At 42.3% G+C, this 22,696-nt stretch overlaps 2 protein-coding genes across 2 annotated transcripts in view; one reads left to right on the top strand and one right to left on the bottom strand.

Annotated features, from left to right (window-relative positions):
- degs2 (delta(4)-desaturase, sphingolipid 2) overlaps positions 1 to 8,389 on the bottom strand; it is a 63,243-nt gene extending 54,854 nt beyond the window's left edge. The window contains exon 1 of the mRNA XM_020512633.2: positions 8,314 to 8,389. Within this exon, the coding sequence (XP_020368222.1) occupies positions 8,314 to 8,383 (70 nt within the window). The 5' untranslated portion in view covers positions 8,384 to 8,389. The remainder of the gene's footprint in view (positions 1 to 8,313) is intronic.
- Positions 8,390 to 8,824: 435 nt separating this feature from the next.
- Positions 8,825 to 22,696, top strand: part of LOC109919337 (transcriptional repressor protein YY1-like) — a 29,749-nt gene continuing 15,877 nt past the window's right edge. Inside the window, exon 1 of the mRNA XM_048599965.1 lies at positions 8,825 to 9,558. Coding sequence (XP_048455922.1) covers positions 9,057 to 9,558 — 502 coding nt within the window. The 5' untranslated portion in view covers positions 8,825 to 9,056. The remainder of the gene's footprint in view (positions 9,559 to 22,696) is intronic.

The following is a 22,696-nucleotide window of genomic DNA, read 5'->3' as shown; positions in this document are numbered from 1 at the left end:
GGAGAATCCGAGACAACAAGGTGCAGGGCTGGATGAACACAGCAATTCTGCTCCTATGATGCTGCTTGGCCTGCTGTGTTCATCCAGCCTGCACCTTGTTGTCTAGTAGCTGATTAGTACTTGTTGTGAGTTATAGCACAGGCTGTTTTGGATGGTCTGAAGTTTAGGGTAATAGCACATTGGAGGCCAGCCAAAAGTGCATGATAATCAACATTTCCAGGGATAACAAAAGCAAGAATGAGTATTTCAGCTGCAAATGAACTTGGTAAAAATGTAAGATATGGAATTGAAAGCTCATCTTGGGGGTCAGTCAGGACAGCAAGATTGTAAGTAGTCTGGTTCAGTCTCATACCATTTTCAAAAAGAATGCAGTCAGTGATTCAGGGAGCTAGAACAATTGCTTTAGTCTTCCAAATGAGCGTTCGATGAAATCTCTGCTCATTGACCATTCTTATAATTCAGAGACACTGAAGGAGAGAGACGTGGTGGCAGATGACACCCTCAGATTTGGATGCGAGTATAGGAAGTACAGTTAGTAAGTTTGCAGATGACACCAAACTTGGAGGTGTAGTGGACAGCAGAGATGGTTACCTCAGAGTGCAATGGGATCTTGAACAGATAGGCCACTGGGCTGAGGAGTATCAGATTGAGTTTAATCTAGATAAACGTGAGGTGCTACATTTTGGATAGCAAATCAGGGCAAGACTTATACACTTAATGGCAATGTCCTGGGGAGTGTTGCTGAACAAAGAGATCTTGGAGTGCAGGTTCATAGTTCCTTGAAAGTGGAGTCCCAGGTAGATTGGACAGTAAAGAAGGCATTTCATAGGCTTGTCTTTATTGGTCATTGTATTGAGTATAGGAGTTGGAAGGTCATATTGCGGCTGTATAGAACATTGGTTAGGCCACTTTTGGGATACTGCGTGCAATTCTATTCTCTCTGCTATAGGAAGAATGTTGTGAAACTTGAAATGGTTCAGAAACAATTTACAAGGATGTTGTCAGGGTTGGGGGGTTTGAGCTATAGGGAAAGGCTGAATAGGCTGGGGCTATTTTCCCTGGAGCGTCAGAGGCTGAGGGATGACTTTATAGAGGTTTATCAAATCGTGGGGGCATGGAGCAGGTGAATAGCCAAGGTCTTTTCCCCAGGGTAGGGGAGTCCAAAACAAAAGGGCATAGCTTTAGGTGAGAGGGGAAAGATTTAGAAGTGACCTAAGGGGCAACTATTTCATGCAGAGGGTGGTGCATGCATGGAGTGAACTGCTAGAGGAAGTGATGGAGGCTGGTACAGTTACAACATTTAAAAGGCATCTGGATGGGTATATGGATGGGAAGGGTTTAGAAGGATATAGGGCAAATGCGACTAGATTAATTTAGGATATCTGGTTGGAATGGACGAATTGAACCAATGAGTCTGTTTCTGTGCTGTACATCTCTATGACTGTGTTACAGCACAGAAAGACATCCTCATAAAGGAGAGCCGGCCACAGTAGACTGGAAGGGGATCCTAGCAGGGAAGACAGTGGGACAGCAATGGCAAGAGTTTCTGGGGATAATTCAGGAGGCACAGCAGAAATTCATCCCAAGGCAGAATAAACATACTAAGGGGAGGATGAGGCAACCATGGTTAGCAAGGGAAGTCAGGGACAGTATCAAAGCAAAAGAAAAAGCATACAATGTTGTGAAGGTTAATGGGAAGCCAGAAGAATGGAAACCTTTAAGACGCAGCAGAGGAAAACTAAAAAAAAGCAATAAGGGAGGACAATATGAAATATGAGAGTAAGCTAGCTGGTAATGTGAAAGAAGAATGCAAGAATTTTTTTCAGATATCTAAAAGGTAAGAGAGAGGCCACTGGAATAGGAGGCTGGAGAAGCAATAATATAGAACAAAGAAATAGAGAGGAACTGAATAGATACACTGCACCAGTTTTCACAGTAAAAGACACCAGCAACACACCAGAACTTCAAGAGTTAGGGAGCAGAGGTGATTGTAGTGGCTATCAGTAAGATGATGCTGCTGGGGAAGCTGCAGGGTATGACAGTGGATAAATCAACTTGTTCAAGTATGCTACACTCCAGGGTTCTGAAGGAGATAGCTGAGGAGATTGTGGAGGCATTGGTGGTGATCCTTCAGGAATCACTGGGGTCAGGTCAGAGGATTGGAAAATTGCTAATGTAACACCCCTGTTTAAGAAGGGAGGGAGGCAGAAGACAGGAAGCTATAGGCCAGTAAGTCTGACCTTGGGTGTTGGTAAGATTTTAAGAGTCCATTATTAAGGATAAGATTGTGGAATACTTAGAAGTGGATGGTAAAATAGGGCAGAGTCAGCACAGCTTTGTCAAGGGAAGGTCATGCCTGACAAACTTGTTAGAATTCTTTGAGGAAGTAACAAGCAAGTTGGACAAAGGAGAGCGAGTGGACGCAATCTATTTGGATTCCCAGAAGGCCTTTGACATAGTGGCACACAGGAGGCTGCTAAATAAGACACAGTGGTGTTAGGGGTAATGTAATGGCATGGAAAGAGGATTGGCTGACTGGCAGAAGGCAGAGAGTGGGGATTTTTCAGGATGACAGCTGGTGACTAGTGAAGTTCCACAGGGGTCAGTTTTGGGACCACAACTATTCACATTATACACTAACGATCTGTATAAAGGAAGTGAAGGTATTGTTGCTATGTTTGCAGATGACACAAAGATAATTGGAGGTAGTGTTCAGGAAAAGGGGAGGCTGCAGAAGGGCTTGGACATGTTAGCCGAGTGGGCAAAGAAGTGGCAAATTAAATACAATGCAGGAAAGAGTGATGTTAATGACTTTGGTATGAAGAATCGAGGCGTAGACTATTTTCTCAATGGGAAAGGTTTTGGAAATCTGAAGCACAAAGGGACTTGGGAGTCCTAGCTCAGGATTGTCTTAAGGTTAATGTGCAAGGCAGCTGACAGTTAGGAAGGCAAATACAATCAGGAGGGCCAGAATACAACAGCAGAGATGTACTGCTGAGGCTGTATAAGGCTTTGGCCAGATTGCATTTGGCATATTGTGAGCAGTTTCGGGCCCTGTTTCTAAATAAAGACATGCTGCCGTTGGAGTGGATTCTAAAGGAGGTTTACAAGAATGATGCCAGCGATGAAGGGTTTGTCATATGAGGAATGGTTGAGGACTCTAGATCTATATTTGATGGAGTTTCAAAGGACGAGGGAAGAATCTGATTGAAACTTATAGAATACTGAAGGAATATGGTTAGATTGGATGTAGAGAGGATGTTTCCGCTAGTAGGACAGACTAGGACCCGAGTGCACAGTCTCAGAGTGAAGGGATGACTCCATAACTGAGATAAGGAGGAATTTCTTCAGCCAGAGGGTGATTAATCTGTGGAACTCATTGCCGCAGATGGCTCTGGAGGCCAAGTCATTGAGTGGATTTAAGACAGAGATAAATACGTTCTTGATTAGTAAGGGAATCAAGTGTTATAAGGAGAAGGCAGGAGTTGAGAAACATATCAGCCATGATCGAATGACCTAATTCTGCTCCTATATCTTATAGTCTTATGGTTTTATGGCCCTCCTGCCTATCATATCTAAGTTAGTCATCCATATCTGTCTATTCTAATACCATTTTCCAACACATGAACCCATAGCCTTGTATCCTATGGCAATTCAAGTGCTCATCTACAAAGTTCTCGGACGATTTGAGGTTTCCCATCTCTACCATCCTTTTAGGCAGTGAGTTCCACAGACACACAACCCTCTGAGTGAAAATATCCCACCTAAACATTCTTCTCCTTATCCTAAAACTTTGGCCCCTTGTTAGTGATCCCTCTACTAAGGGAAAAAGATTTCTCTCTATCTACCCTGCCCAAGTCCCTCAATACTTTGCACACCTCTATCAGATTCTCCCTCACCCTTCTCTGCTCTTAGGAAAACAAACCCAGCCTATCTGGTCTCTCTTCACAACTGAATTGGTCCAGCCCACAGAACATCCTGGTAAAACTCTTCTGCACCCTCTCTACAGAGATCACATCCTTCCGATAGTAGGGTGACCAGAACTGCACACAGTACTCTAGCTGCAGTCAAATTTATGTTATATACAGCTTCATCATAACCTCCTTACTCTTATATTCAATGCCTTGACTAATAAAGGCAAATATCCCATATGCCTTCTCAACCACCTTATCTACCTGAGCTGCTGCCTTCAAGGATCTATGGACATGCACACCAAGGTCCCTTTGATCTTCTGTACTTCCTAGGGTCCGACCATTCAACGTGTACTCCCTTGCCTTGTTAGTCTTCCCAAAATTCATCACCTCACACTTTTCAGGATCAAATTCCATTTAGCACTGTTCAGCCCTTTTATCTAGTCCTGTAGTCTAAGGCTTTCCTTCTCGTTATTTACCACACCACCAATTTTCATGTCATCTGCAAACTTACTAATCATACCTGCATATCATTAATGTACACAGCAATAGCCAGGGACCCAGCACCAACACAGCCCTGTAGTACACCACTGGACACAGGCTTCCAGTGATAAAAACACACTTTGACCATTACCCTCTGCTTCCCATCACTCGGCCAAATCTTGGATCTAATTTGACAAATTGCTCTGGATTCCATGTGCTTTTAGTTTCTTAACCAGTATGTCATGTGAGACTTTTTCAAAAGCCTTACCTGAAGTCCATGTAGACTACATCAACTGCACTACCCTCAGCTATACAGCTAGTCACCTCATCAAAAAATTCAAACAAATTTGTTAGACATGATTTCCTCATACAAAATCATGTTGAATATTTTTGATTAATTTTTGTCTCTCCAAATGGAGATTAATTGTTTCCCACAGAAATTTTTCCAATAGTTTCGCTACCACAGATGTTTGAATCGCTGGCCTGTAGCTTCCTAGTTTATCCTTACCACCCGCCTTGAATAACGTTACCACATTAGTTTTCCTCCAGTCCCCCAGTACGTCTCCTGTGGCCAGACAGAGTTTGAAAATTAATATCAGAGCCCCTGCAATCTCCTCCCTTGTCTCGCTCAATAGTCTGGGATACATTTCATCTCATCCTGGGTATTTATTCAATTTCAAACCTGCTAAAATTGCTAATACCTCAATTATCTCGATGCTAGTTCATTCAAGTAATGTTATCCATCATTGTTCTCCTAATTTCTTTTTTAAGCAACCCCCTGCACTTTATATATTAATCTTGGGCACCCACCATTTTGAGCCTTTGTAGCTACCTTAAGCTTCCTTTCCTTTTTTTGTGATGTTACTGAGTGCAGAATGTTAATGAACAAGCAAAGGATGGATCATTGATGGACACTGAAGGTAAAGCTGCAGAGGTGGAAAGGGAGCCATTGCAAGTGCTTCTCTGCCTCTGACTGAATAAACAAGAATGGAATCTGGTGTGTGCAGTCCTACCTAGATGAATAATAGTGAAGGAGCTTTGGAGGGGACATGGTATGATCAACCATGTCAAAGGCTGCAGGCAGTTCAATTGTGACCTTAATGAAAGTCATTGAGGAACTGTGTTATGGGCAAGGATTGACCATGGCACGTTTACAATGCCACACAGCAATTGTCAATTAAGTGGTATAAATAATGGGTGAATTATTTGCTAAACATTTAAGAAAAAAATGTTTATTTCAAAAAGCCACATTTGTTCTAATTTTATATTAAATCGTATACTTAACTGCAAAACACTAAACGGCCAATGTTTTAATAGCCTTGGCAATATCTAGTTGTGTTCAGTAACAATAATGTATTATTGCATTGCACTTTATTAAAGGTCTTTTTGTCTTTAATCATTTACAGAATCCAACCAGCTTGCTACATTCAGGCATTCCCGTATTTTGTTTCCAATGGGCTGCTCGAGTTACTTGAGTTTTGAAGGGAATCAATGGTGAGCATCCAACGATTGGATGCAATCATCCTGCTCATTCACACTCGGGAAATAGTAGTAGCACTCAGTTATTAAGTCCAAATTAATTTCTGCATATTATTTAACTGATCGCCAGGTACACAAAAGCAAATAAGAAATTCCCATTCAAATAGAGATAAGGGCGTGAGTGCTGATATCCACCTAACAATTGCAAGCAGTTACAAAGTCTGACTTTCTTCCAAACAAATATTTTGGATCAGTTCCTCCCCTTTATGATGAGAACTATTTACATTTCAACGTTTTCTCCACCGAGTTCAATTAGCGTAAATTGTATTTAATTAAGATTCCATCTCTATTGGACAGTAAAATAATGCTTAGGGCAAACTGGGATTTATTTGTTTAAATAAAAAAGTTGTTAAAAATAGTGCTTTCCTCGTACACGGTAAATGCAGCTTTAATTCGACAGTAGAGGCAATAGTACATTCTAACGGGATCAAATAATTTGTTGCACTAGGCGAGATAACTCGGAAATTTCGGAAACTAATGTGAAATTTACTAAAGATTAAATTTCACTGATCGCCAAACCCATGGATTCGGGATTTTCGAACACTATAGTATGTTTCGCATTTAGCCCCCAGAGTATTTTCCTCAAAGTGTATCTAGCGCCGAAATTTTAATATGTAAAGTTGTAATTTATTAATTTGAAATCGAATATAGCCATGATACACTCCATCGGCGCTGCGGTGATGGTGGCCAACCAGAAATCGCAACGTTTTCTTTATTTTCGCTGAAAATCTCAATAGTACACGCTCTCCAATATTAAGAGACATCCCGCGACGATCTGATTACTCGGAATTTCAGTCATTCTTTATCCCACCTTGGATGTGTTGGGAATTGCGAACTTGACAAGTTTTTTTTTTCTTTTCCAAACAAATGCAGTTTATCCTGTAACGGGCAACCAATCCTCTGGTTTTGGCAAAAAAAAACAGCAACCAGTGGCTGGCAAGAAAAGTTCATGTTTCTATTTGGCTGGTTTCCAATAGATAAATGAACGTGTCTAAAGTAGATGGGAACAATGCCAAAAAGACCAGCATGTTCCAAATTCTGCTTTAGACTTTGAATGTCACCGCCCTCCACTTGCACATGATGGAGATGTGGGCATGCAATCTCAATCTCACACTTACACACATATCGAGTTTGGGAGAACTATGACGATTAAAGCTGTAGCCGTTCACCTATTCAAAACAGTGTGGCTTGAACAGAAATCAGTTTGGGCATTGTTCACCTACAACTCGGTGAAAACAGGTAAATACAAAATAAGTTAAGATCGGCAGCATATAGTGGCCGCAAACGTTTGAAACAAATTATTCAACGGTGGCAAATTTAACAATCGATTGTTTAAGCAAATGTTCAAGCCCTTCAAATCAATGAAACGCGACGCGACGCCTGAACGAATTACTTGATTGTATTTGCCATTTCATCATTTGCAACATAATTTGCAATGATGTACGCAATCCACGCAAGATTTGCAACAGGTGTCACGGTATTTAGCCACCAGTCAGCACAAAGTTTACTGCCCTACCTAGACGATTCCTCCTCTCGCCCCACCCAATTATGTAAAGATCGTGATTCATACGTTCGTGAATCTGTTAGACCGAATTAACTGCGCAAATCTTTCAAAAAAAGACCATTAACGACCTGCACATACACACTATTTCCCATACTGTTGATTTTGATTGTTTCTATGGTTGGAACGAAAATTGGACGCAGATCGCGGAAATATCTAGATTTCACGTCGGAAACTCTATTAATCTTATTCCCTCGCTGAGTTTAGATGAACTGTGGACCGGATCGATCAAATTGGCCCCGTCTTAGGTATGGTCCAAACTTCATGACCTCTTCGATTAATGTTAACCGTTTCTTTAAAACAAATGCGTATTAAAACATGCGATTTGTTCAGCTATATCTGGCATTTAGTGATAAGCGGGGTGTTTTCAAATCTACTAGTTCGCAATGTTCTACCTGACCGGCACAGCGAAATGGAGGAAACATGAAAAAAAAAGTGACTGGAAATAGTGATGAATTGGAGGAGACAAGTACATAATGCGCTGACTGGCGAAGTAAGAGAAAGTTTTAACCGGGCCAGTAAAACACATAAGTTGATTCAACTATTTAAAAAAACGGAGCAGGCTGCTCGCCCTTATATCCTGTACAAATACCAGTGTTCTGGTTAATAATGCCCATTTTCACGGGAAAACAAAAAAAAACCTCGATTAATTTTCATTTTATAATTTAAAAACAAACAAATTATTATCCAGCACATTTCTTAGCCAGATTTGTATAAGAAAGGAAAATTTGGAAAATGAAATAATCGAAATAAATCACATTTATAGATGAGTTTTTACTTGATTTTGTTTCCTTTTTTTAAAAGGAAAAAAATACATACCCAACATTTCTTTTCTCCTTTGAGTGTGAGGCTGATCCGTGTAGACCCATTCAAAATCGTCTCTTTTCATTTTGATCCCTATGCTGTCGGGTACTTAATGTGAACGTGTGTGCAGTTTCACTGTCAGTGCTGCTTGTGAGCGCTGCCAGTTCATTCACCCACCCGTTAAGCAGCAATAACGCAGGGACGGCAAAAAAAACTTTCTGCAACGTACTGTACCCATGGGATGGGTGGGGGCGTGCTCCAGAAAGACTCAGATTGGCAGAGGTCCAAACAGGTGAGTGTGAAAGAGAACGCGAGGAAAGTTGAAATAAAAACAAAACACAGATGGTTGCTGAAATTAATGTATTTCTTTTTATATATATATATATATATATATAAAATAAAAATAAGGAGATTGCATTGAGGGTTGCAGGCTGTATTGAGAGAAACTGAGTGTGGTGGGTTGATAGACTGGTCGCTCTGAAATGTAAACTTTTTTTTGGCGTTAGTGCTATCTATTGGCACATGGCAACAAGGGCAAATCATGAAGGACAGGAAGTGGAATGAAGTCTCGCGGTAGTTGCTCGCAGCGCCCGAGCGGATGGTGGCTGCCGTTTTTTTTGTTGCGAGATTTGCTGCTGATATTTTCTAGTTAATTGTTGGTGAGATAAAGCACGGGGAGGAAACTGAAAGGGAAGGAGCTCGAATTCTGTGGGGTGTCTTTTTTCTTCTTAAAAACCTCTGAAATCTGGGAAAAAAAAATGGCTTCGGGCGACACTTTATACATCGCGGCAGACGGCTCGGAGATGCCGGCCGAGATCGTGGAGCTTCACGAGATCGAAGTGGAGACGATCCCGGTGGAAACGATCGAGACCACGGTGGTAGAAGGCGACGTGCACCAGCCCATGATCGCCCTGCAGCCCCTCAGCGACGACCCGAGCCAGGTCCACCAGGAGGTGATCCTGGTGCAGACGCGGGAAGAGGTGGTCGGGGACGACGCCGAGCTGAGGGCCGAGGACGGTTACGAGGACCAGATCCTGATCCCGGTGCCGTCGGCGGGCGCCGAGGAGGAGTTCATCGAACAGACTCTGGTGACGGCCGTCTCCGGCAAGAGCCGCATCAAGAAAGGGGCCGGCAAGAAGGCCACCAAGAAGAGCTACCTGAACGATGGGGGGCTGGACAGGACCGGCAGGAAATGGGAGCAGAAGCAAGTGCAGATCAAGACCCTGGAGGGGGAATTTTCGGTGACAATGTGGGCTTCGGGTGAGTACATGGGGAGACAAAACGCTCGGCATCGGTGCGTGTGGAAGTAAAGGGGAGGATGAAAAATAACGACCAGCAACCGAAATGCGCGCATTTGCGAGCTTTCTCTTCAGCTCTAGGGCGTGTCCCGCCGCAGCGGGAGGGGGAGGGGGAAGAAACGGTGAACAGGCGAAGGTTTCGGTGTTTTCCGTCGCCCGGTTGGAACTCGAGCGGTTTCTGAATGTTTTTGTTTTGAAGGGAAGCCATGTTTCCCCAGGTTATGGGCGCCGCCATGTCAGTATGGCCGCCCGAAAACATGGCTTCCCGATGGGGGAAGATGGCGGCTGAAGATGGCGGGCGGTGCAGGAGCGAGTGCGCTGCTGCTGTTCGGGCCTTGGCGCTGCTCTGACCGTTAGGCCCTCACTCGCGCTAGGCCTCATGGCGTAGTTCGACTTTCAGCCGCCGCGCAACCGAACCTGCTGCACGTCGTACGTCACTGAGCAAGAGGAGCAGTGTGGAAGGGTGGGGACTTGTGATTGACAGCAGCCCCAAAGCCAATGGGATGGGTGTATTCCTTCGGAGAAGCCAATGGAGTGGGCGGAGGGCGGGAGGTTACAATCAAGTTCGGTAGACGCGCAGCGGCGCCGAAGTGGGTGGTGCGGAGAGAGGGAGATCGCTGGCGGCTGTAGCGGGAGCGAAGAGACTCCATCTCAGCGGCTCATTGTTGGTCACTTCTGCCTCCTTTCTCTCTCTCCGATCCTTGCGAGTTAGATTTGGAAAAATCAAGTTCGTCCCTTTTTTTTGTATTCTTCTAATTAAAAGAAGGGGGGAGGAATTCTGGTGTCTGGGTTTTGTGGTGTTGGCTATTTTCTTCTTTTAAAATGTTGATTTTCCTAACCAAGCTTCGAAGATGCAACAATGTGATATTCAAATTTTTATACGCTTTTAAAGGTTAGCTGCCCGTGGATCTGGTACCGTGTTTGAAATGAAATCATTTTCCGTTCTTGAGGTAGTGAGGCAGTTGTGTAAAGAACAGTTTGACGTCCTGTGTTTAAGATTTTGTAGATGCCATTGCGGTCAGAATGTAAATGAGACTTTGTATAATGTAAAGCCAAAATTTTAATAGGTGGCATATTTTCCCTCCACTTTTTTTCTTCAATCGAAAGGTTGATGGGTGTGAAACTAGTTATAATTGTGAACGTTCAAGATGTATTTTCGGTAAACTTAACCCCCCCACTGATATGCAATATCAGTGAAGTTCATATTAGAAGAAAGTGTAATCCCTTAGTGCCCCCCATCCCCAAGACAGCAGGAATCCATTGACAACCCGGTTAGAGAAGACATTGTAATCCAAAAATCCAACTTGATCTTCAATAATGTGCAAAATTTATGTACATCCTAGGTTTTGGTGGCTGTTTATCAAAAGACTGGCCAACTGCGTAAGTTGAGTAGATTATTGTTCTGTGCTGAGATCAGATCATGTGTTCAAATCACGCGTAATAAAAAAAGTGTTTGAGAAACTCAGATTGTCTCCAGCTCTCTTAGCTTTCAGAGATAACACGGTGTAGAGCTTTCATCTCTGTTTACCAACATCTGTAGCGTTTTGCTTTTATATACATTTGTGTAATAATATATAGTTGAAGTTTCAGAAGATGTTAGTGATTCTTTGTAAGTTATGAAAATAAAATTGTTGATGTTGCTGTTTGTTTTTCAGCGTCATTCATAGTACAGGCATCTTGGAATAGCCAGCTATTTAGTCTTGCGCAACCTACTTAAATTTGGTGTGCAAGTTTTGATTTTTAATCTTGTTCGTCCTAGTTGCTTCATATTCATAAAATTAGCATTTCTTCTCTACTTTCAAACGTTTGGATTTATGTAGAAGCAGCTGATGTTTGGTATTTCTATTGAAAGTAGCTTCATTGTTTTAGATGCAGGTGCTTCAGATTGTGAAATATGTTATGAAAGCAAAGCTTGGCAGGTAGATTAGTGAACTGAAGAGAGACTGAGAGAAGGTTTCTTTCCAACTTCCTTTTTTCCCCTTAAAACAACTGCAATTGAATTGAAATTAAAGACTAAAACATTAAAATTGTGTTCTTGAAAATATGACTGGAGCAGATGGATCTGTAACTAAAGGCAGCATAACATGGAAGGGTCTCTGTTAGAATATTGTCTGATTTTTGGGTGCCATTTTAAGTAGGAAGACAAGGCATTGAAGAGGGTGCAGAGGAGATTATCCAAACAGTATCGGGGGTAAGGAATTTCAATTGTGAAACCATAAGAAATAGACGCAGAATCAGAACAGTTGATTTGCCCCATTGATTCTGCTCTGCCATTGAATCATGGCTGATATGTTTTTCAACTCCATTCTCCTGTCTTTTCCCATAATGCTTGATCCCCTTACTAATCACGAATCTATCTGTCTCTGCCTTCAAAGATACTCAATGACTTGGCCTCCAGTCTTCTGCGGCAATGAGTTCCACTGATTCACCACTTCGGATTGAAGAAATTCTTCCTCATCTCAGTTCTAAAAGCCATCCTTTCACTTTAAGACCATGCATTCAGATCATAGTCTGTCCTATTAGTGGAAACCTCCTTTTCTGTGTCCACCCTATCCTGGCCCCAGTATTCTAAAAGTTTCAATCCAAAACGCCCCACCCCCCAGATCCATCCTTCTAAACTTCGAGTACATACCCCGAGTCCTCAACAGCTCTTATGTGATAAGCCCTTCATTCCTGGGATCATTCTGTTGAACCTCCTCCAATGCCAGCTCATCCTTCCTTGGATATGGGCCCCAAACGGGGCGTGGAATGCATTGCTGGAGAGGGTAGTGGGGTCGGCCTTATTAGGGGCATTTAAGCAGCTATTAGGTAGGCATATGGATGATAGTATAAGGTAGGGGTGGAGGTTAGATAGGCCTTAGGTTTAGGGTAAAAGTTTGGCAAAACATCGTAGGCCGAAGGGCCTGTACTGTGCTGTACTGTTCTATGTTCTAAACTGCTCACGATATTGCAGTATGACCAGAGCTTTCTATAGCCCCAGCAGTACATCCCTGTTCTCCATCTAGCTCTCTTGAAATGAATGATAGCACTGCATTTGCCTTCCTAACTGACCAGCATGTTAAATTTAAGAGATTCCTGAACAAAGATGTGGGAAATCAGAACCTGGAATTCTTCTCCTTTTGAGTAATAAAATGTTAAAGGAATACTTTTTAATGCAGGTATTCAAAATACTTGTATTTTGATTTAGAGTAGCTCAAAAGAAACAGTTTCACTGCCAGGTAACCATAGGATGCAAATTTAAGATAATGGCAAGTTCAAGGGGTGGGGGAATGGATTTATGATGGATTGGGAATTGTAGCACAATGCTAATGGAATAGTAATCTAAAGATCAGGCATAATGACTCCAGATTTAGTCTCACTGCAGCTCAGGAGTTTAACTTCAGTAAATCTGGAATGAAAAACTAATATCAATGATAGTGACCATGTAAGTCCCAGGATTGTTGTAAAAACCTATCTAGTTTGCTAATGTCTGTTAGGAACAAATCTGTTGACCCAGTCTGGGCTATGTATGATTCCAGACTCGAGATGAAGTGTAACTGTCTTCTAGAGTTGTGTGTCACTCAATTATAAACAAAGTGGGCTATGGTAACCCATTAAGGAATAATCAATAGAAGTTGAGCTTGCCTTCTGAAAGTTACTATTGAATCTGATTGGAATGGATGCAGGGCTGTGGGGAGAATATAGGACATTGGGCTCATTGTTATATCTTTCAAAGAATTTGTATATGCTCAAATAAGGTGACCATCCTATCGTGCTGTATGATTTTATCTAACTGTTTACTGCTAGTATGTTGTGGAATAGTTACTGGTACACTGGTCTGCTTGAATAGCTAGCCGTATGTTTACTTGGTAAATACTGCACTGTAACCTAAGTATTTGGTCTCTAATTATTTAATTAATTTCCAAAAATGAGTCTCATTCTTTTTCTGTTGCTTTTGGTCATAGAATCATACAGCACGTAAACAGACCCTTTGGCCCAGTTCGTCCAACCAGTCCATGCCATACATAATCCCAGACTAAACTAGGCCCACCTGCCTGCTCCTGGCCCATGTCCCTCCAAACCTTTCCTATTCATGTATTTCTCCAAGTGTCTTTTAAATGTAATTGTACCCACATCTGCTACTTCCTCAGGAAGTTCATTCCATACGCGAATCAGCCTTTTGTGTAAAAAAAATTTGCCTGTTATGTTTTATATAAATATCTCTCCCCTAGTCTTGAAATTCTCCATCCCAGGGAAAAGAAAACTACCACTAACCTGAACTATACCTCTCATTATTTTATAAACTTCTTTCAGGTCACCTGTCAACCTCCTACAAACAACTGCAAAGGTGGAAAAAGTCCCAGCCTATCCATGAGTTAATTTGAGGTGAAAATAGTTCCTCACTTTTTGTACCTGAATTAAATTGTTTTCTGGAGCTTAACTCGCATAGTTAATTGACCAAAGCACACTTGTGCATGTATTTCAGCCACATCATCTGCTTGAAAAACATGAACTTTGTTAAGCCTTTAGTTTGGAAAAAATGCATCTTTCAGCGTGTAAATAATTTTAATACATCATGACTTAAACCCAGGCCTTTAGACAACCCCCATCTTTCTATTGGTATTTTTTAAATCATTTTCCATAATTATTTATCACCAGGAAGATGGTATGCAGAGTAAGTGTCTGTCTGTCTGTTCTAGGAGATAGCAGGAATAATTAGGGTGTGACCTTTGCTCCAACTCTTGTACAAATGACTGTCCTCTTAAACCAGTGGCTTGATATTGTCTATACCAAAGGCTTAGAGTTAACACTAGATATTTTTCTGCAGTACCCACAAGGCTTCTGAATAAAAGAACCTCCTGGTCATCTCAACTGATGGCACAGAATCTGACCCTCCAGGTTGAGTTCCACCTAAATCATCTGCTTTTGCCTGTGTATGAACAGATTTACCCAAATTGGCAGACAGAGCTATCAAGATTTTGTACTTTTTTTTTTTTTTAAAAAGTAATTTTGATCTCTCTGCACAAGGGAGGATATAAACGTACAGCATCTCAACCAGTAATCTTAGTGTTCTGGAGCTCAGATTTTGTCAGTTATTGGTTAAAGGCTCATTCAGGCCACATTGGATGAGACAGTATGAAAAGCTATCAATTAGTTAGGGCACTGTAATGTCAATGCATCACCTGGCTAAATGAGCTGGTAAGTTGTTTTACTCGTAATTGAAGTAGATGCATGGCTGCTTTGCCTTATATAAAAAAGGGAAATTTTCATATTTTGGGTTTTCAAGTAGTTACTTGCAATGGAGGCAAAATAGTGAAGGTTGCCTAGGTCACTGCGTGTTGCCCTAAGTGAGGGGATGAGTAAATTGATCTGTAATATCTGGAGTTTGGAAGAATTAGAAGTGAAACACTTGAAATGTTCAAATATGAAGAAAAGCCTTGACCGAGGTGAGTCTGAAACTTTTCTCTTGCTTGGGGAATCAAAAACAAGGGGGCATAGTTATAGTTTAATGAGCCTAAACTAAACATTTTGACCTGTGATGAGGGGAGATCTCTTCATTCAAAGAGGTGTAAATGATTAGATTGGTCCACTCCCTAGAGTGTAGCACCATTATTGAGTATATTACAGTTAGACAGATTTTTGAATTTGGGGAATATGTAGGAAGAAAGTGACGTTGAGGTAGAAGATCATATTGAATGGGAAGGCTCATGAGGCTGTCTCGCCTTCACTTTTTCTGTTGTTCATTTCTCTCTATCAGCAGTACAACCTATTCCCTCAAGATAAATGTGATTTTTAAAACTCCAGGAGCACTATATACAGAATTTTATGTATCTGTTTGAAAAAAAATTAAAATTGACAGTTTTGTAAAGGGTCTAAATTAAGATAATTACTCCATTAAATATCTGCAGTGCTGCAGATAACTATCCATTTCTGAGTCATGGAGACCATTTGCCTGATTTGGATCTTTAATTTTCAGTTTATCTAGGCAAGGTCCACCTTTTAAAAAATTTATCTTTACTTTTACAATCACAGTTTTACTGTTGAGTCAAATTGAGTTACTGCCACAAGTTTCCTGGCTATTCCCTTTACTCTTACTTGCCCCGTCTTCATTATTAAAAGTAAAGCTTTCCACATAAGATTGAAAGTGTACAGATTTGGAAAGCAATTCTGGACGTTCCATAGGGACTTCACCCACAAATGCATTATGATGACTGGGTGTGTTTTTTCTCCAATTTGATTACATTGTACTGTTTTGTTTTCTTCTTAATTGGGCTCCCCTGACACATCTTTCATAATTTTGTACCCTTCTCACTAAATCTGTCCATAATCTTTTGAGCTAGCAAAACCAGCTTCACAAATCTGCAGATGGAATTTAAGCCCCTCATCCCTGGGAACCATCCCAGTGTATTCTTGGACCCTCTTGAGGCTTGCAACATTCTAGCTGAGTCCTAACCTACGATATGTATAAATTCAGTATGATTTCTTTACTTTTTATACTGCATATTTCTGTTTAACACACAGATCCTCTGTTTATAAAAACTTCTATACAGGCAGGACATATTAATAAAACTATATAAATTTCAACAGACAATTTACTGGAGAAGGTCTCTTCTTACCCAAGTCTGTCTTTATTCAATTAATTCCAAACTCACCAGCAATTTGCCTTCCTCGCGCCACCCCATATAGTCAGAAGCATCACCCTGAACAGGAACTTTGCCAGGAGAAACATCTACCAGAACTCCCCTTTATCTTGGGGTGTGGGTGTCAGTGGCTGGCCCAGCATTTATTGTCCATCCCTAATTACCCTTGAGAAGGTGGTGGTAGGCTGCTGTTTTGAACCACTACTGTCCATTTGGTGTAGGTAGACCCACAATGCTGTTGGGAAAGCATTCTAGTATTTTATCCTAGTTACACTGGGAATGGCAATATATTTCCAAGTCAAGATGGTGAGTGGTGTGGAGGGGACTTAAAGGTGACTGTGTTCCCATGTTTCAGCTGCCCTTGTCCTTGATGGAAGTAGAAATGGGGGGTTTGGAAGATGCTGTCTAAGGAGGCTTGATGGACTTTGCAGTGTATCTTGCAGATGATACACACTGCTGATACTGAGTGTCATTATTGGTGGAGGGCATGAAGGTTTGTGGATCTGGTGCCAATCAGATGGCCTGCTGTACTGGATGGTGGCAAGTTTGGCGTTGTCTACTGCAGTTTATGGTGGGATAAATGAAATTCTCTGTTATCACTACCCTGTTTTTACTTTGTTCGAAAGTTTGCTTGCAATTCTAAGCAAGTAGGGAATATTCCATGACACCCCTGATTTATGCCTTGTAGATGGTGAACACACATTGTAGAGTTAGGAAGTGAGTTACTTGCTGCAGGATTCCTAGCCTTTTGTTCGGCTCTTGTAACCACTGTTATATGGCTAGTCCAGTTCTGTTTCTGGTAAATAGTAAGTAAGCAATACCACAGACGCACACGCGCGCACAAGTATTGATAATGGGGTCTATCAAATGTGATGGGGCTATATGTGGATTCTTGGGTACAAGTGTTACTTGCCACTTCTCTGCCCAGATCTGAATGTTGTCCAAGTCTTAATGTATGTTGACATGGTCTACTTCACTGTCTGAGTCATTGCAAATGGTACTGTATATCGTCAGCAAACTTGTTTAATTTTGATTTTATAATGGAGGGAAGGTTATTGAAGCAATTGAAGATGGTTGTGCCTAGGACACTGGACTGAGGCGATCCTGAAGTGGAGGTTATTAGCCTCCATCACAGCCATCTTCCTGCTATGTATGACTGATATGACACTGACCAGAGGAGATCCTTTTCCGTGATTCACGTTGACTTTAGTTTTGCTCAGGTTCCCTGATATCACATTTAGTGAAATGTGGCCTTGGATCCCAAGGTAGTCAACGCTCCTCACATCTGAAATTTAGCTCTTTTGTCCATGCTGGAACCAAGTCAGGAACAGCAGGTCCTTTTTGAAGTCATTTTCAGACTGGCTGACTCACTGCATTAGCCATGTTTCAGTTAATTATTTTGCTTTTGTTTTTATAAGTAATTATAATGGTATTAATACTGACCACTGAAATAGCTTCTACTTACTGCAATTCATCCCCCAATTCTAGATCCAAAATTTTGTCCTCATTTTACTGGAAACATGTAAGAAGGTTTTCCTGTGTACATTTTGGAAGTCCCTCTTCCTGTTTTTGCTTTTCCATTGCCTTTTTTTTTCTGTGATTCCCTACTGCAGTGTATGGTGAGTTAAATGAAATTCTGTGTTATCACCACTCTGTTGTTTTGCTTTGTTCTAAAGTTTCCTTGTAGTTCTGCTTCGCCAGCTACTTGCCACACTGATAATGTAACATCCTCTCCTTAATTCTAATCAACTGGTTTCTGCCTTTTGAAACTTCAATTATTTCTGTAGCTGCCACAATAAATGTGAACTATACAACCAACCTATTTCATTCCTATTTTGCCTGATTTGTAGCTTCTATTCTCTCCTATATTTCCCATTCATGCCATCTGTCTGCAAAAAGCAAAGCATTTGTTGTCAAATGTGCACTGAGACCCACTCAACACAACTATTTCACTTCTGGCAGAATTTGCCCTTCCAGGATTGACCCGATCACACGTCTGCAAAGGTGTGCCATACAAAGACACCCTGTCTAGGATGGATTGTCATCATAGCAAACAATGTTACTTGCTGTATTCCCTTTTAAATCTGGCTCCAGCTCGTTTCAAATCATGCGTACAGATTGTAACCACTCGCCATGTAAAAAGGTTTTTCCCATCTTGCCACTGGTTCTTTGGCCACTCACTTTAAATCTTTATTTTCTGATTCTTCTTCTCCCTTCTAGTGGGAACAGTTTTTACTTGTGTACACTGTTCGGATAATCATGATTATGAACAGGCACTCTAAACCCATCTTAAATTACTGTTCAGATCACCTGAATGGTCCCTTTCGCTTGACTGTTCTTTGTCATGACAGATTTTCACTTGGTCTTTATGGGTATGATAGTGGGTTTGTTATTGATCTAGTAGTCAAGATTAATGGATAAACAGTATAGAGTTTGAAGGTTAAATCAACCATGGCCATTGGGAAATTTAAATACAATTAATTAAAAATCTGGAGAAAAGAAATTGAACATGTAACTACTGGATTCTTGTAAAAGTTCATCTGTTTTCATAATGACCATTATAGGGATGCAATGCACTGTCCTTGCCTATTCTGGCCTCTTTCTCTGAAATTGTCTGACAAGCTTCTGTGCTGTATTTCCCTCCTATTGCTCATCCACGTGCTGTTCCTTGGCTACACCCTTGAAAAACAATGCATTAATTTCCATGTGTTGCTGATGACAGCTAGCTGTACTGTCATTTTGTTTGATTTCCCCACTATATCAAAATTGTTTAAAAATTGCAAGAACTGCAGATGCTGTGAATTGGAAACAAAAAGGGAAGTTGCTAGAAAAGCTCAGCAGGTCTGGCGGCATCTGTGAAGAGAAATTGGAGTTAACATTTCGAGTCCAGTGACCTTTCCATAGAAGTGATAGCTAGGAAAATGGTTTATATGCAGAAGACAAGGTGGTGGTGGTGGGGGGAGGGTAGTAAATGACAGGTGGGGACAGAGCCCAAAGAGAGAGAAGACAGTTGGACAATGAAAGGAGTGGATAACAGTCTGGCTGGGAGAGTGAATAGCTGTTTAATGACAGTCTATGTGATAACACAACCTGGTGCGTTGGTTGGGGGCTAGGGCATGAGAGAGTTCAGACCCTAAAATTATTGAACTTGATTATTGAGTCCCGAGGGGTGCAGGGTCCCCAAACAGAAAATGAGGTGTTGTTCTTGCAGCTTGCACTGAGCTTCGCTGGAACACTGCAGCAAGCATGAGACAGATGTTGGCCAGAGAACAGGGTGATGTGTTAAAGTGGCAGGCAACTGGAAGCTCAGGGCCTTTTCTGCGAGCAGGACATAGGTGTTCCGTGATGCAGTCACCCAGTCTATGCTTCATTTCCCCAATGTGGAGGAGACCATCTTGTGAGCAGCAAATGCAGTAGACTAGATTTTGTGAATACAGGTAAAGTGTTGCTTCACTTGGAAGGTATGTTTGGGCCTTTGGATGCTGATGAGCGGGGAGGTAAATGGGCAGATGTTACACCTTTGGTTGCAGTGGAAGGTGCCATGAGTCTGTGGGGGAAATGTTGGGAGTGAAGGAAGAGTAGACCAGGGTGTCCCGGAGGGAACGGTCGCCGCAGAAGCCGATAAGGGAAAGGAGGGGATTATGTGTCTCGTGGTGACATCTCACTGGAGGTGGTGGAAATAGCGGCTGATGATCTTCTGGATGTGGATGTTGATGTGGATGATGGTGGGATGGTAGGTAAGGACACGGGAAATCCTATCACTGTTGTGGGAGGGAAGAGAGGGGGTGAGGGTGTAAATGCGGGAGAAAGGTTGGACCCAGTTGAGGGCCCTGTCAACAGTAGTGCTGGCGAGTCCTTGTTTGAGGTGGGCATTTCGGAGCCTCCCTTGTCGAAGTTGGCCTCATCGGAACATGTGCCATGGAGACGGAGGAACTGGGAGAATAGTCTTTCCAGGAAGCAGGGTATGAGGATGTATAGACCAGATAGCTCTGGGAGTCGATGGGTTTATACTGGATATTAGTGGCCAGTCTATCCCCAGACATGGAAACAGATATCAAGGAAGGGAAGGGAGGAGTCAGAGATAGACCAGGTGAAAGTGAGGGTGGGGTGGAAATTGGAAGCAAAGTCGATGAACTTTTCCAATTCCGATCGAGAGAGGGAAGCAGCACCAACGACATCATTCGTATGTTGGAGAAAGATTTGTGGGTAGGGGCTGAAATAGGACTGGAACAAGGAATGTTCCACCTACCCCACAGAGAGACCGACATAACTACACCCCATTTGGGTACCCATGGCCACCCCTCTGACCTGAAGACAATCACAGGATTTAAAAGAGAAGTTGTTTAGGGTAAGGATGAGCTCCGCTAAGTGGAGGAGGGTGGGGGTAGGTCCGAACGGTTCAGGTCTCCGTTCCAGGAAGAAACATCCAGAAGATTATCAGCCACCACCTCCAGTGAGATGCCACCACGAGACACATACTTCCCTCCCTTCCTTTGTCGGCTTTGCGGGGACGGTTCCGTCCGGCACACCCTGGTCTACTCTTCCTTTGCTCCCAACAGACTCGTGGTACCTTCCACTGCAACCAAAGACCATCCTGGTGGAGGTTGGATGTGTAAAGGGATTGCATGTCCATAGTAAAGAGAGGCAGCTGGAGAATGCAAACTGGAAATTCCAAAACTGGTGTAAAGTGTCAGCGGAATCATGAATGTAAGTGGGCAGGGACTGGACCAGGGGAGAAAAGACCTAGTCAAGGTAGGAAGAGAGGAGTTCTGTGGGTCAGGAGCAGGCTAAAACAGTGCGTCTGCCCAGGCAGTCCTGTTGGTGAATTTTTAGAAGGAGGTAGATGCGAGCTGTGCGGGGCTGGGATACTATCTGCTTGTTTGTCTGATATCTAGTATTGGATGAACTGAAAATAAATCAAATTGAGTAGTTGCAATACCAAAACTTGATTTCTGTCCATGCCACAAAATCTATCCTCTAGCAGCCTACTCTCTCTGACAACTTTCTAAGGTTGAACCAAACTGTTGAAATCCTTTGTCACATTTGATCTCAAGGTGGAGTTCTAATCGAGTATCTGCTGTATCGTTAAAATCCATCTTAATTCTATTACCTGATTCAAGTTCATTAGCTAACTGGTGTTAATAATCTTTAAATTTCTTAGATTGAAGCAGGACTTGGCCAGTCATCCGACTTGGCATGGGAATAAAGCATTATCCCCATATCCTTTGATAACGTGTACCTAGAAGTCTCCGTGATCTCTGTATTGAACTTATTTAATGACTGAGTTTCTACAGCCCTCTTGATACAGAGTTCCAAAGATTCATCACCCTCTAAGTGAAGAAGTTCCTCTTCAGTTCAGTCCCAAATTGCCTTTTATTCTGGTATTGCAGTCACTGGTTTTAGATTCCACAATCAAAGTAGACAATTGCTGCATCTACTAATTAATCTATTAATCCCTTAAGTGTTTTGTACATTTCAATGGAATTGCCACTTTTTCTTTTAGATGCCAGGGAATACAGCCTAAGTCTCCTCAGGGACAGTGCCAACATCCCAGAAATCAGTCCAATGAGCTTCCACAGCATATCCTTCCTTAGGCATGGGGACTCCAGTGGCAATCTCATTAGTGTTCTAAGCAATTGAACCAAGATTTCTTTGCTCCTGTACTCTCATCATCTAGTAATAGAGACTAACATGCCAATTGCCTTATGAATTTTTTTTTTGCTGCACCTGTTTGGTAGCTTTCAGTGATCTATGAAAAAGAATACCTGAGTCCCATTGGACATCAACACTTCCTTGTCTGTCTGTTTGCAAAATACTCTACTTTCATTCTTTCCATGAAAAAACTAGGTAAGCTTGCACTTATCCAAGGTATATTCAATACTAGATATTGGGGCAAATGGGATCAAAGGTTACGGGGAGAAAGCAGGATTAGGCTATTGAGTTGGACAATCAGCCGTGATCGTGAAGAATGGCGGAGCAGACTTGAAGGGCTGAATGGCCGCCTCCTGCTCTTATCTTCTATGTTTCGATGTTATGCTCTTACCCGCTCAACTCAACCTGCCTAAATACCCTGGAACAACAAGGTGCAGGGCTGGATGAACACAGCAGGCCAAGCAGCATCATAGGAGCAGAGAGGCTGACGTTTCGGGCCTAGACCCTTCATCAGAAAAGGGGGAGGGGAAGGGGGTTCTGAAATAAATAGGGAGAGAGTGGGAGGCGGATAGAAGATGGATAGAAGATGGATAGAGGAGAGGATAGATGGAGAGGAAACAAACAGGTCGAAGAGGCGGGGATGGAGCCAGTAAAGGTGAGTGTAGGTGGGGAGTTAGGAAGGGGATAGGTCAGTCCAGGGAGGACGGACAGGTCCAAGGGGGCGGGATGAGGTTGGTCGGTAGGAGATGAAGGTGCGGCTTGAGGTGGGAGGAGGGGATAGTGGCTCCATCCCCGCCTCTTCGACCTGTTTGTTTCCTCTCCACCTAT

The sequence above is a fragment of the Rhincodon typus genome, chromosome 8, assembly GCF_021869965.1.
Source record: "Rhincodon typus isolate 14 chromosome 8, sRhiTyp1.1, whole genome shotgun sequence".
NCBI classification, from domain to species: domain Eukaryota; kingdom Metazoa; phylum Chordata; class Chondrichthyes; order Orectolobiformes; family Rhincodontidae; genus Rhincodon; species Rhincodon typus.
The sequence above is the reverse complement of the archived record's forward strand: the minus strand, read 5'-3'. Positions and strand labels throughout refer to the sequence as shown.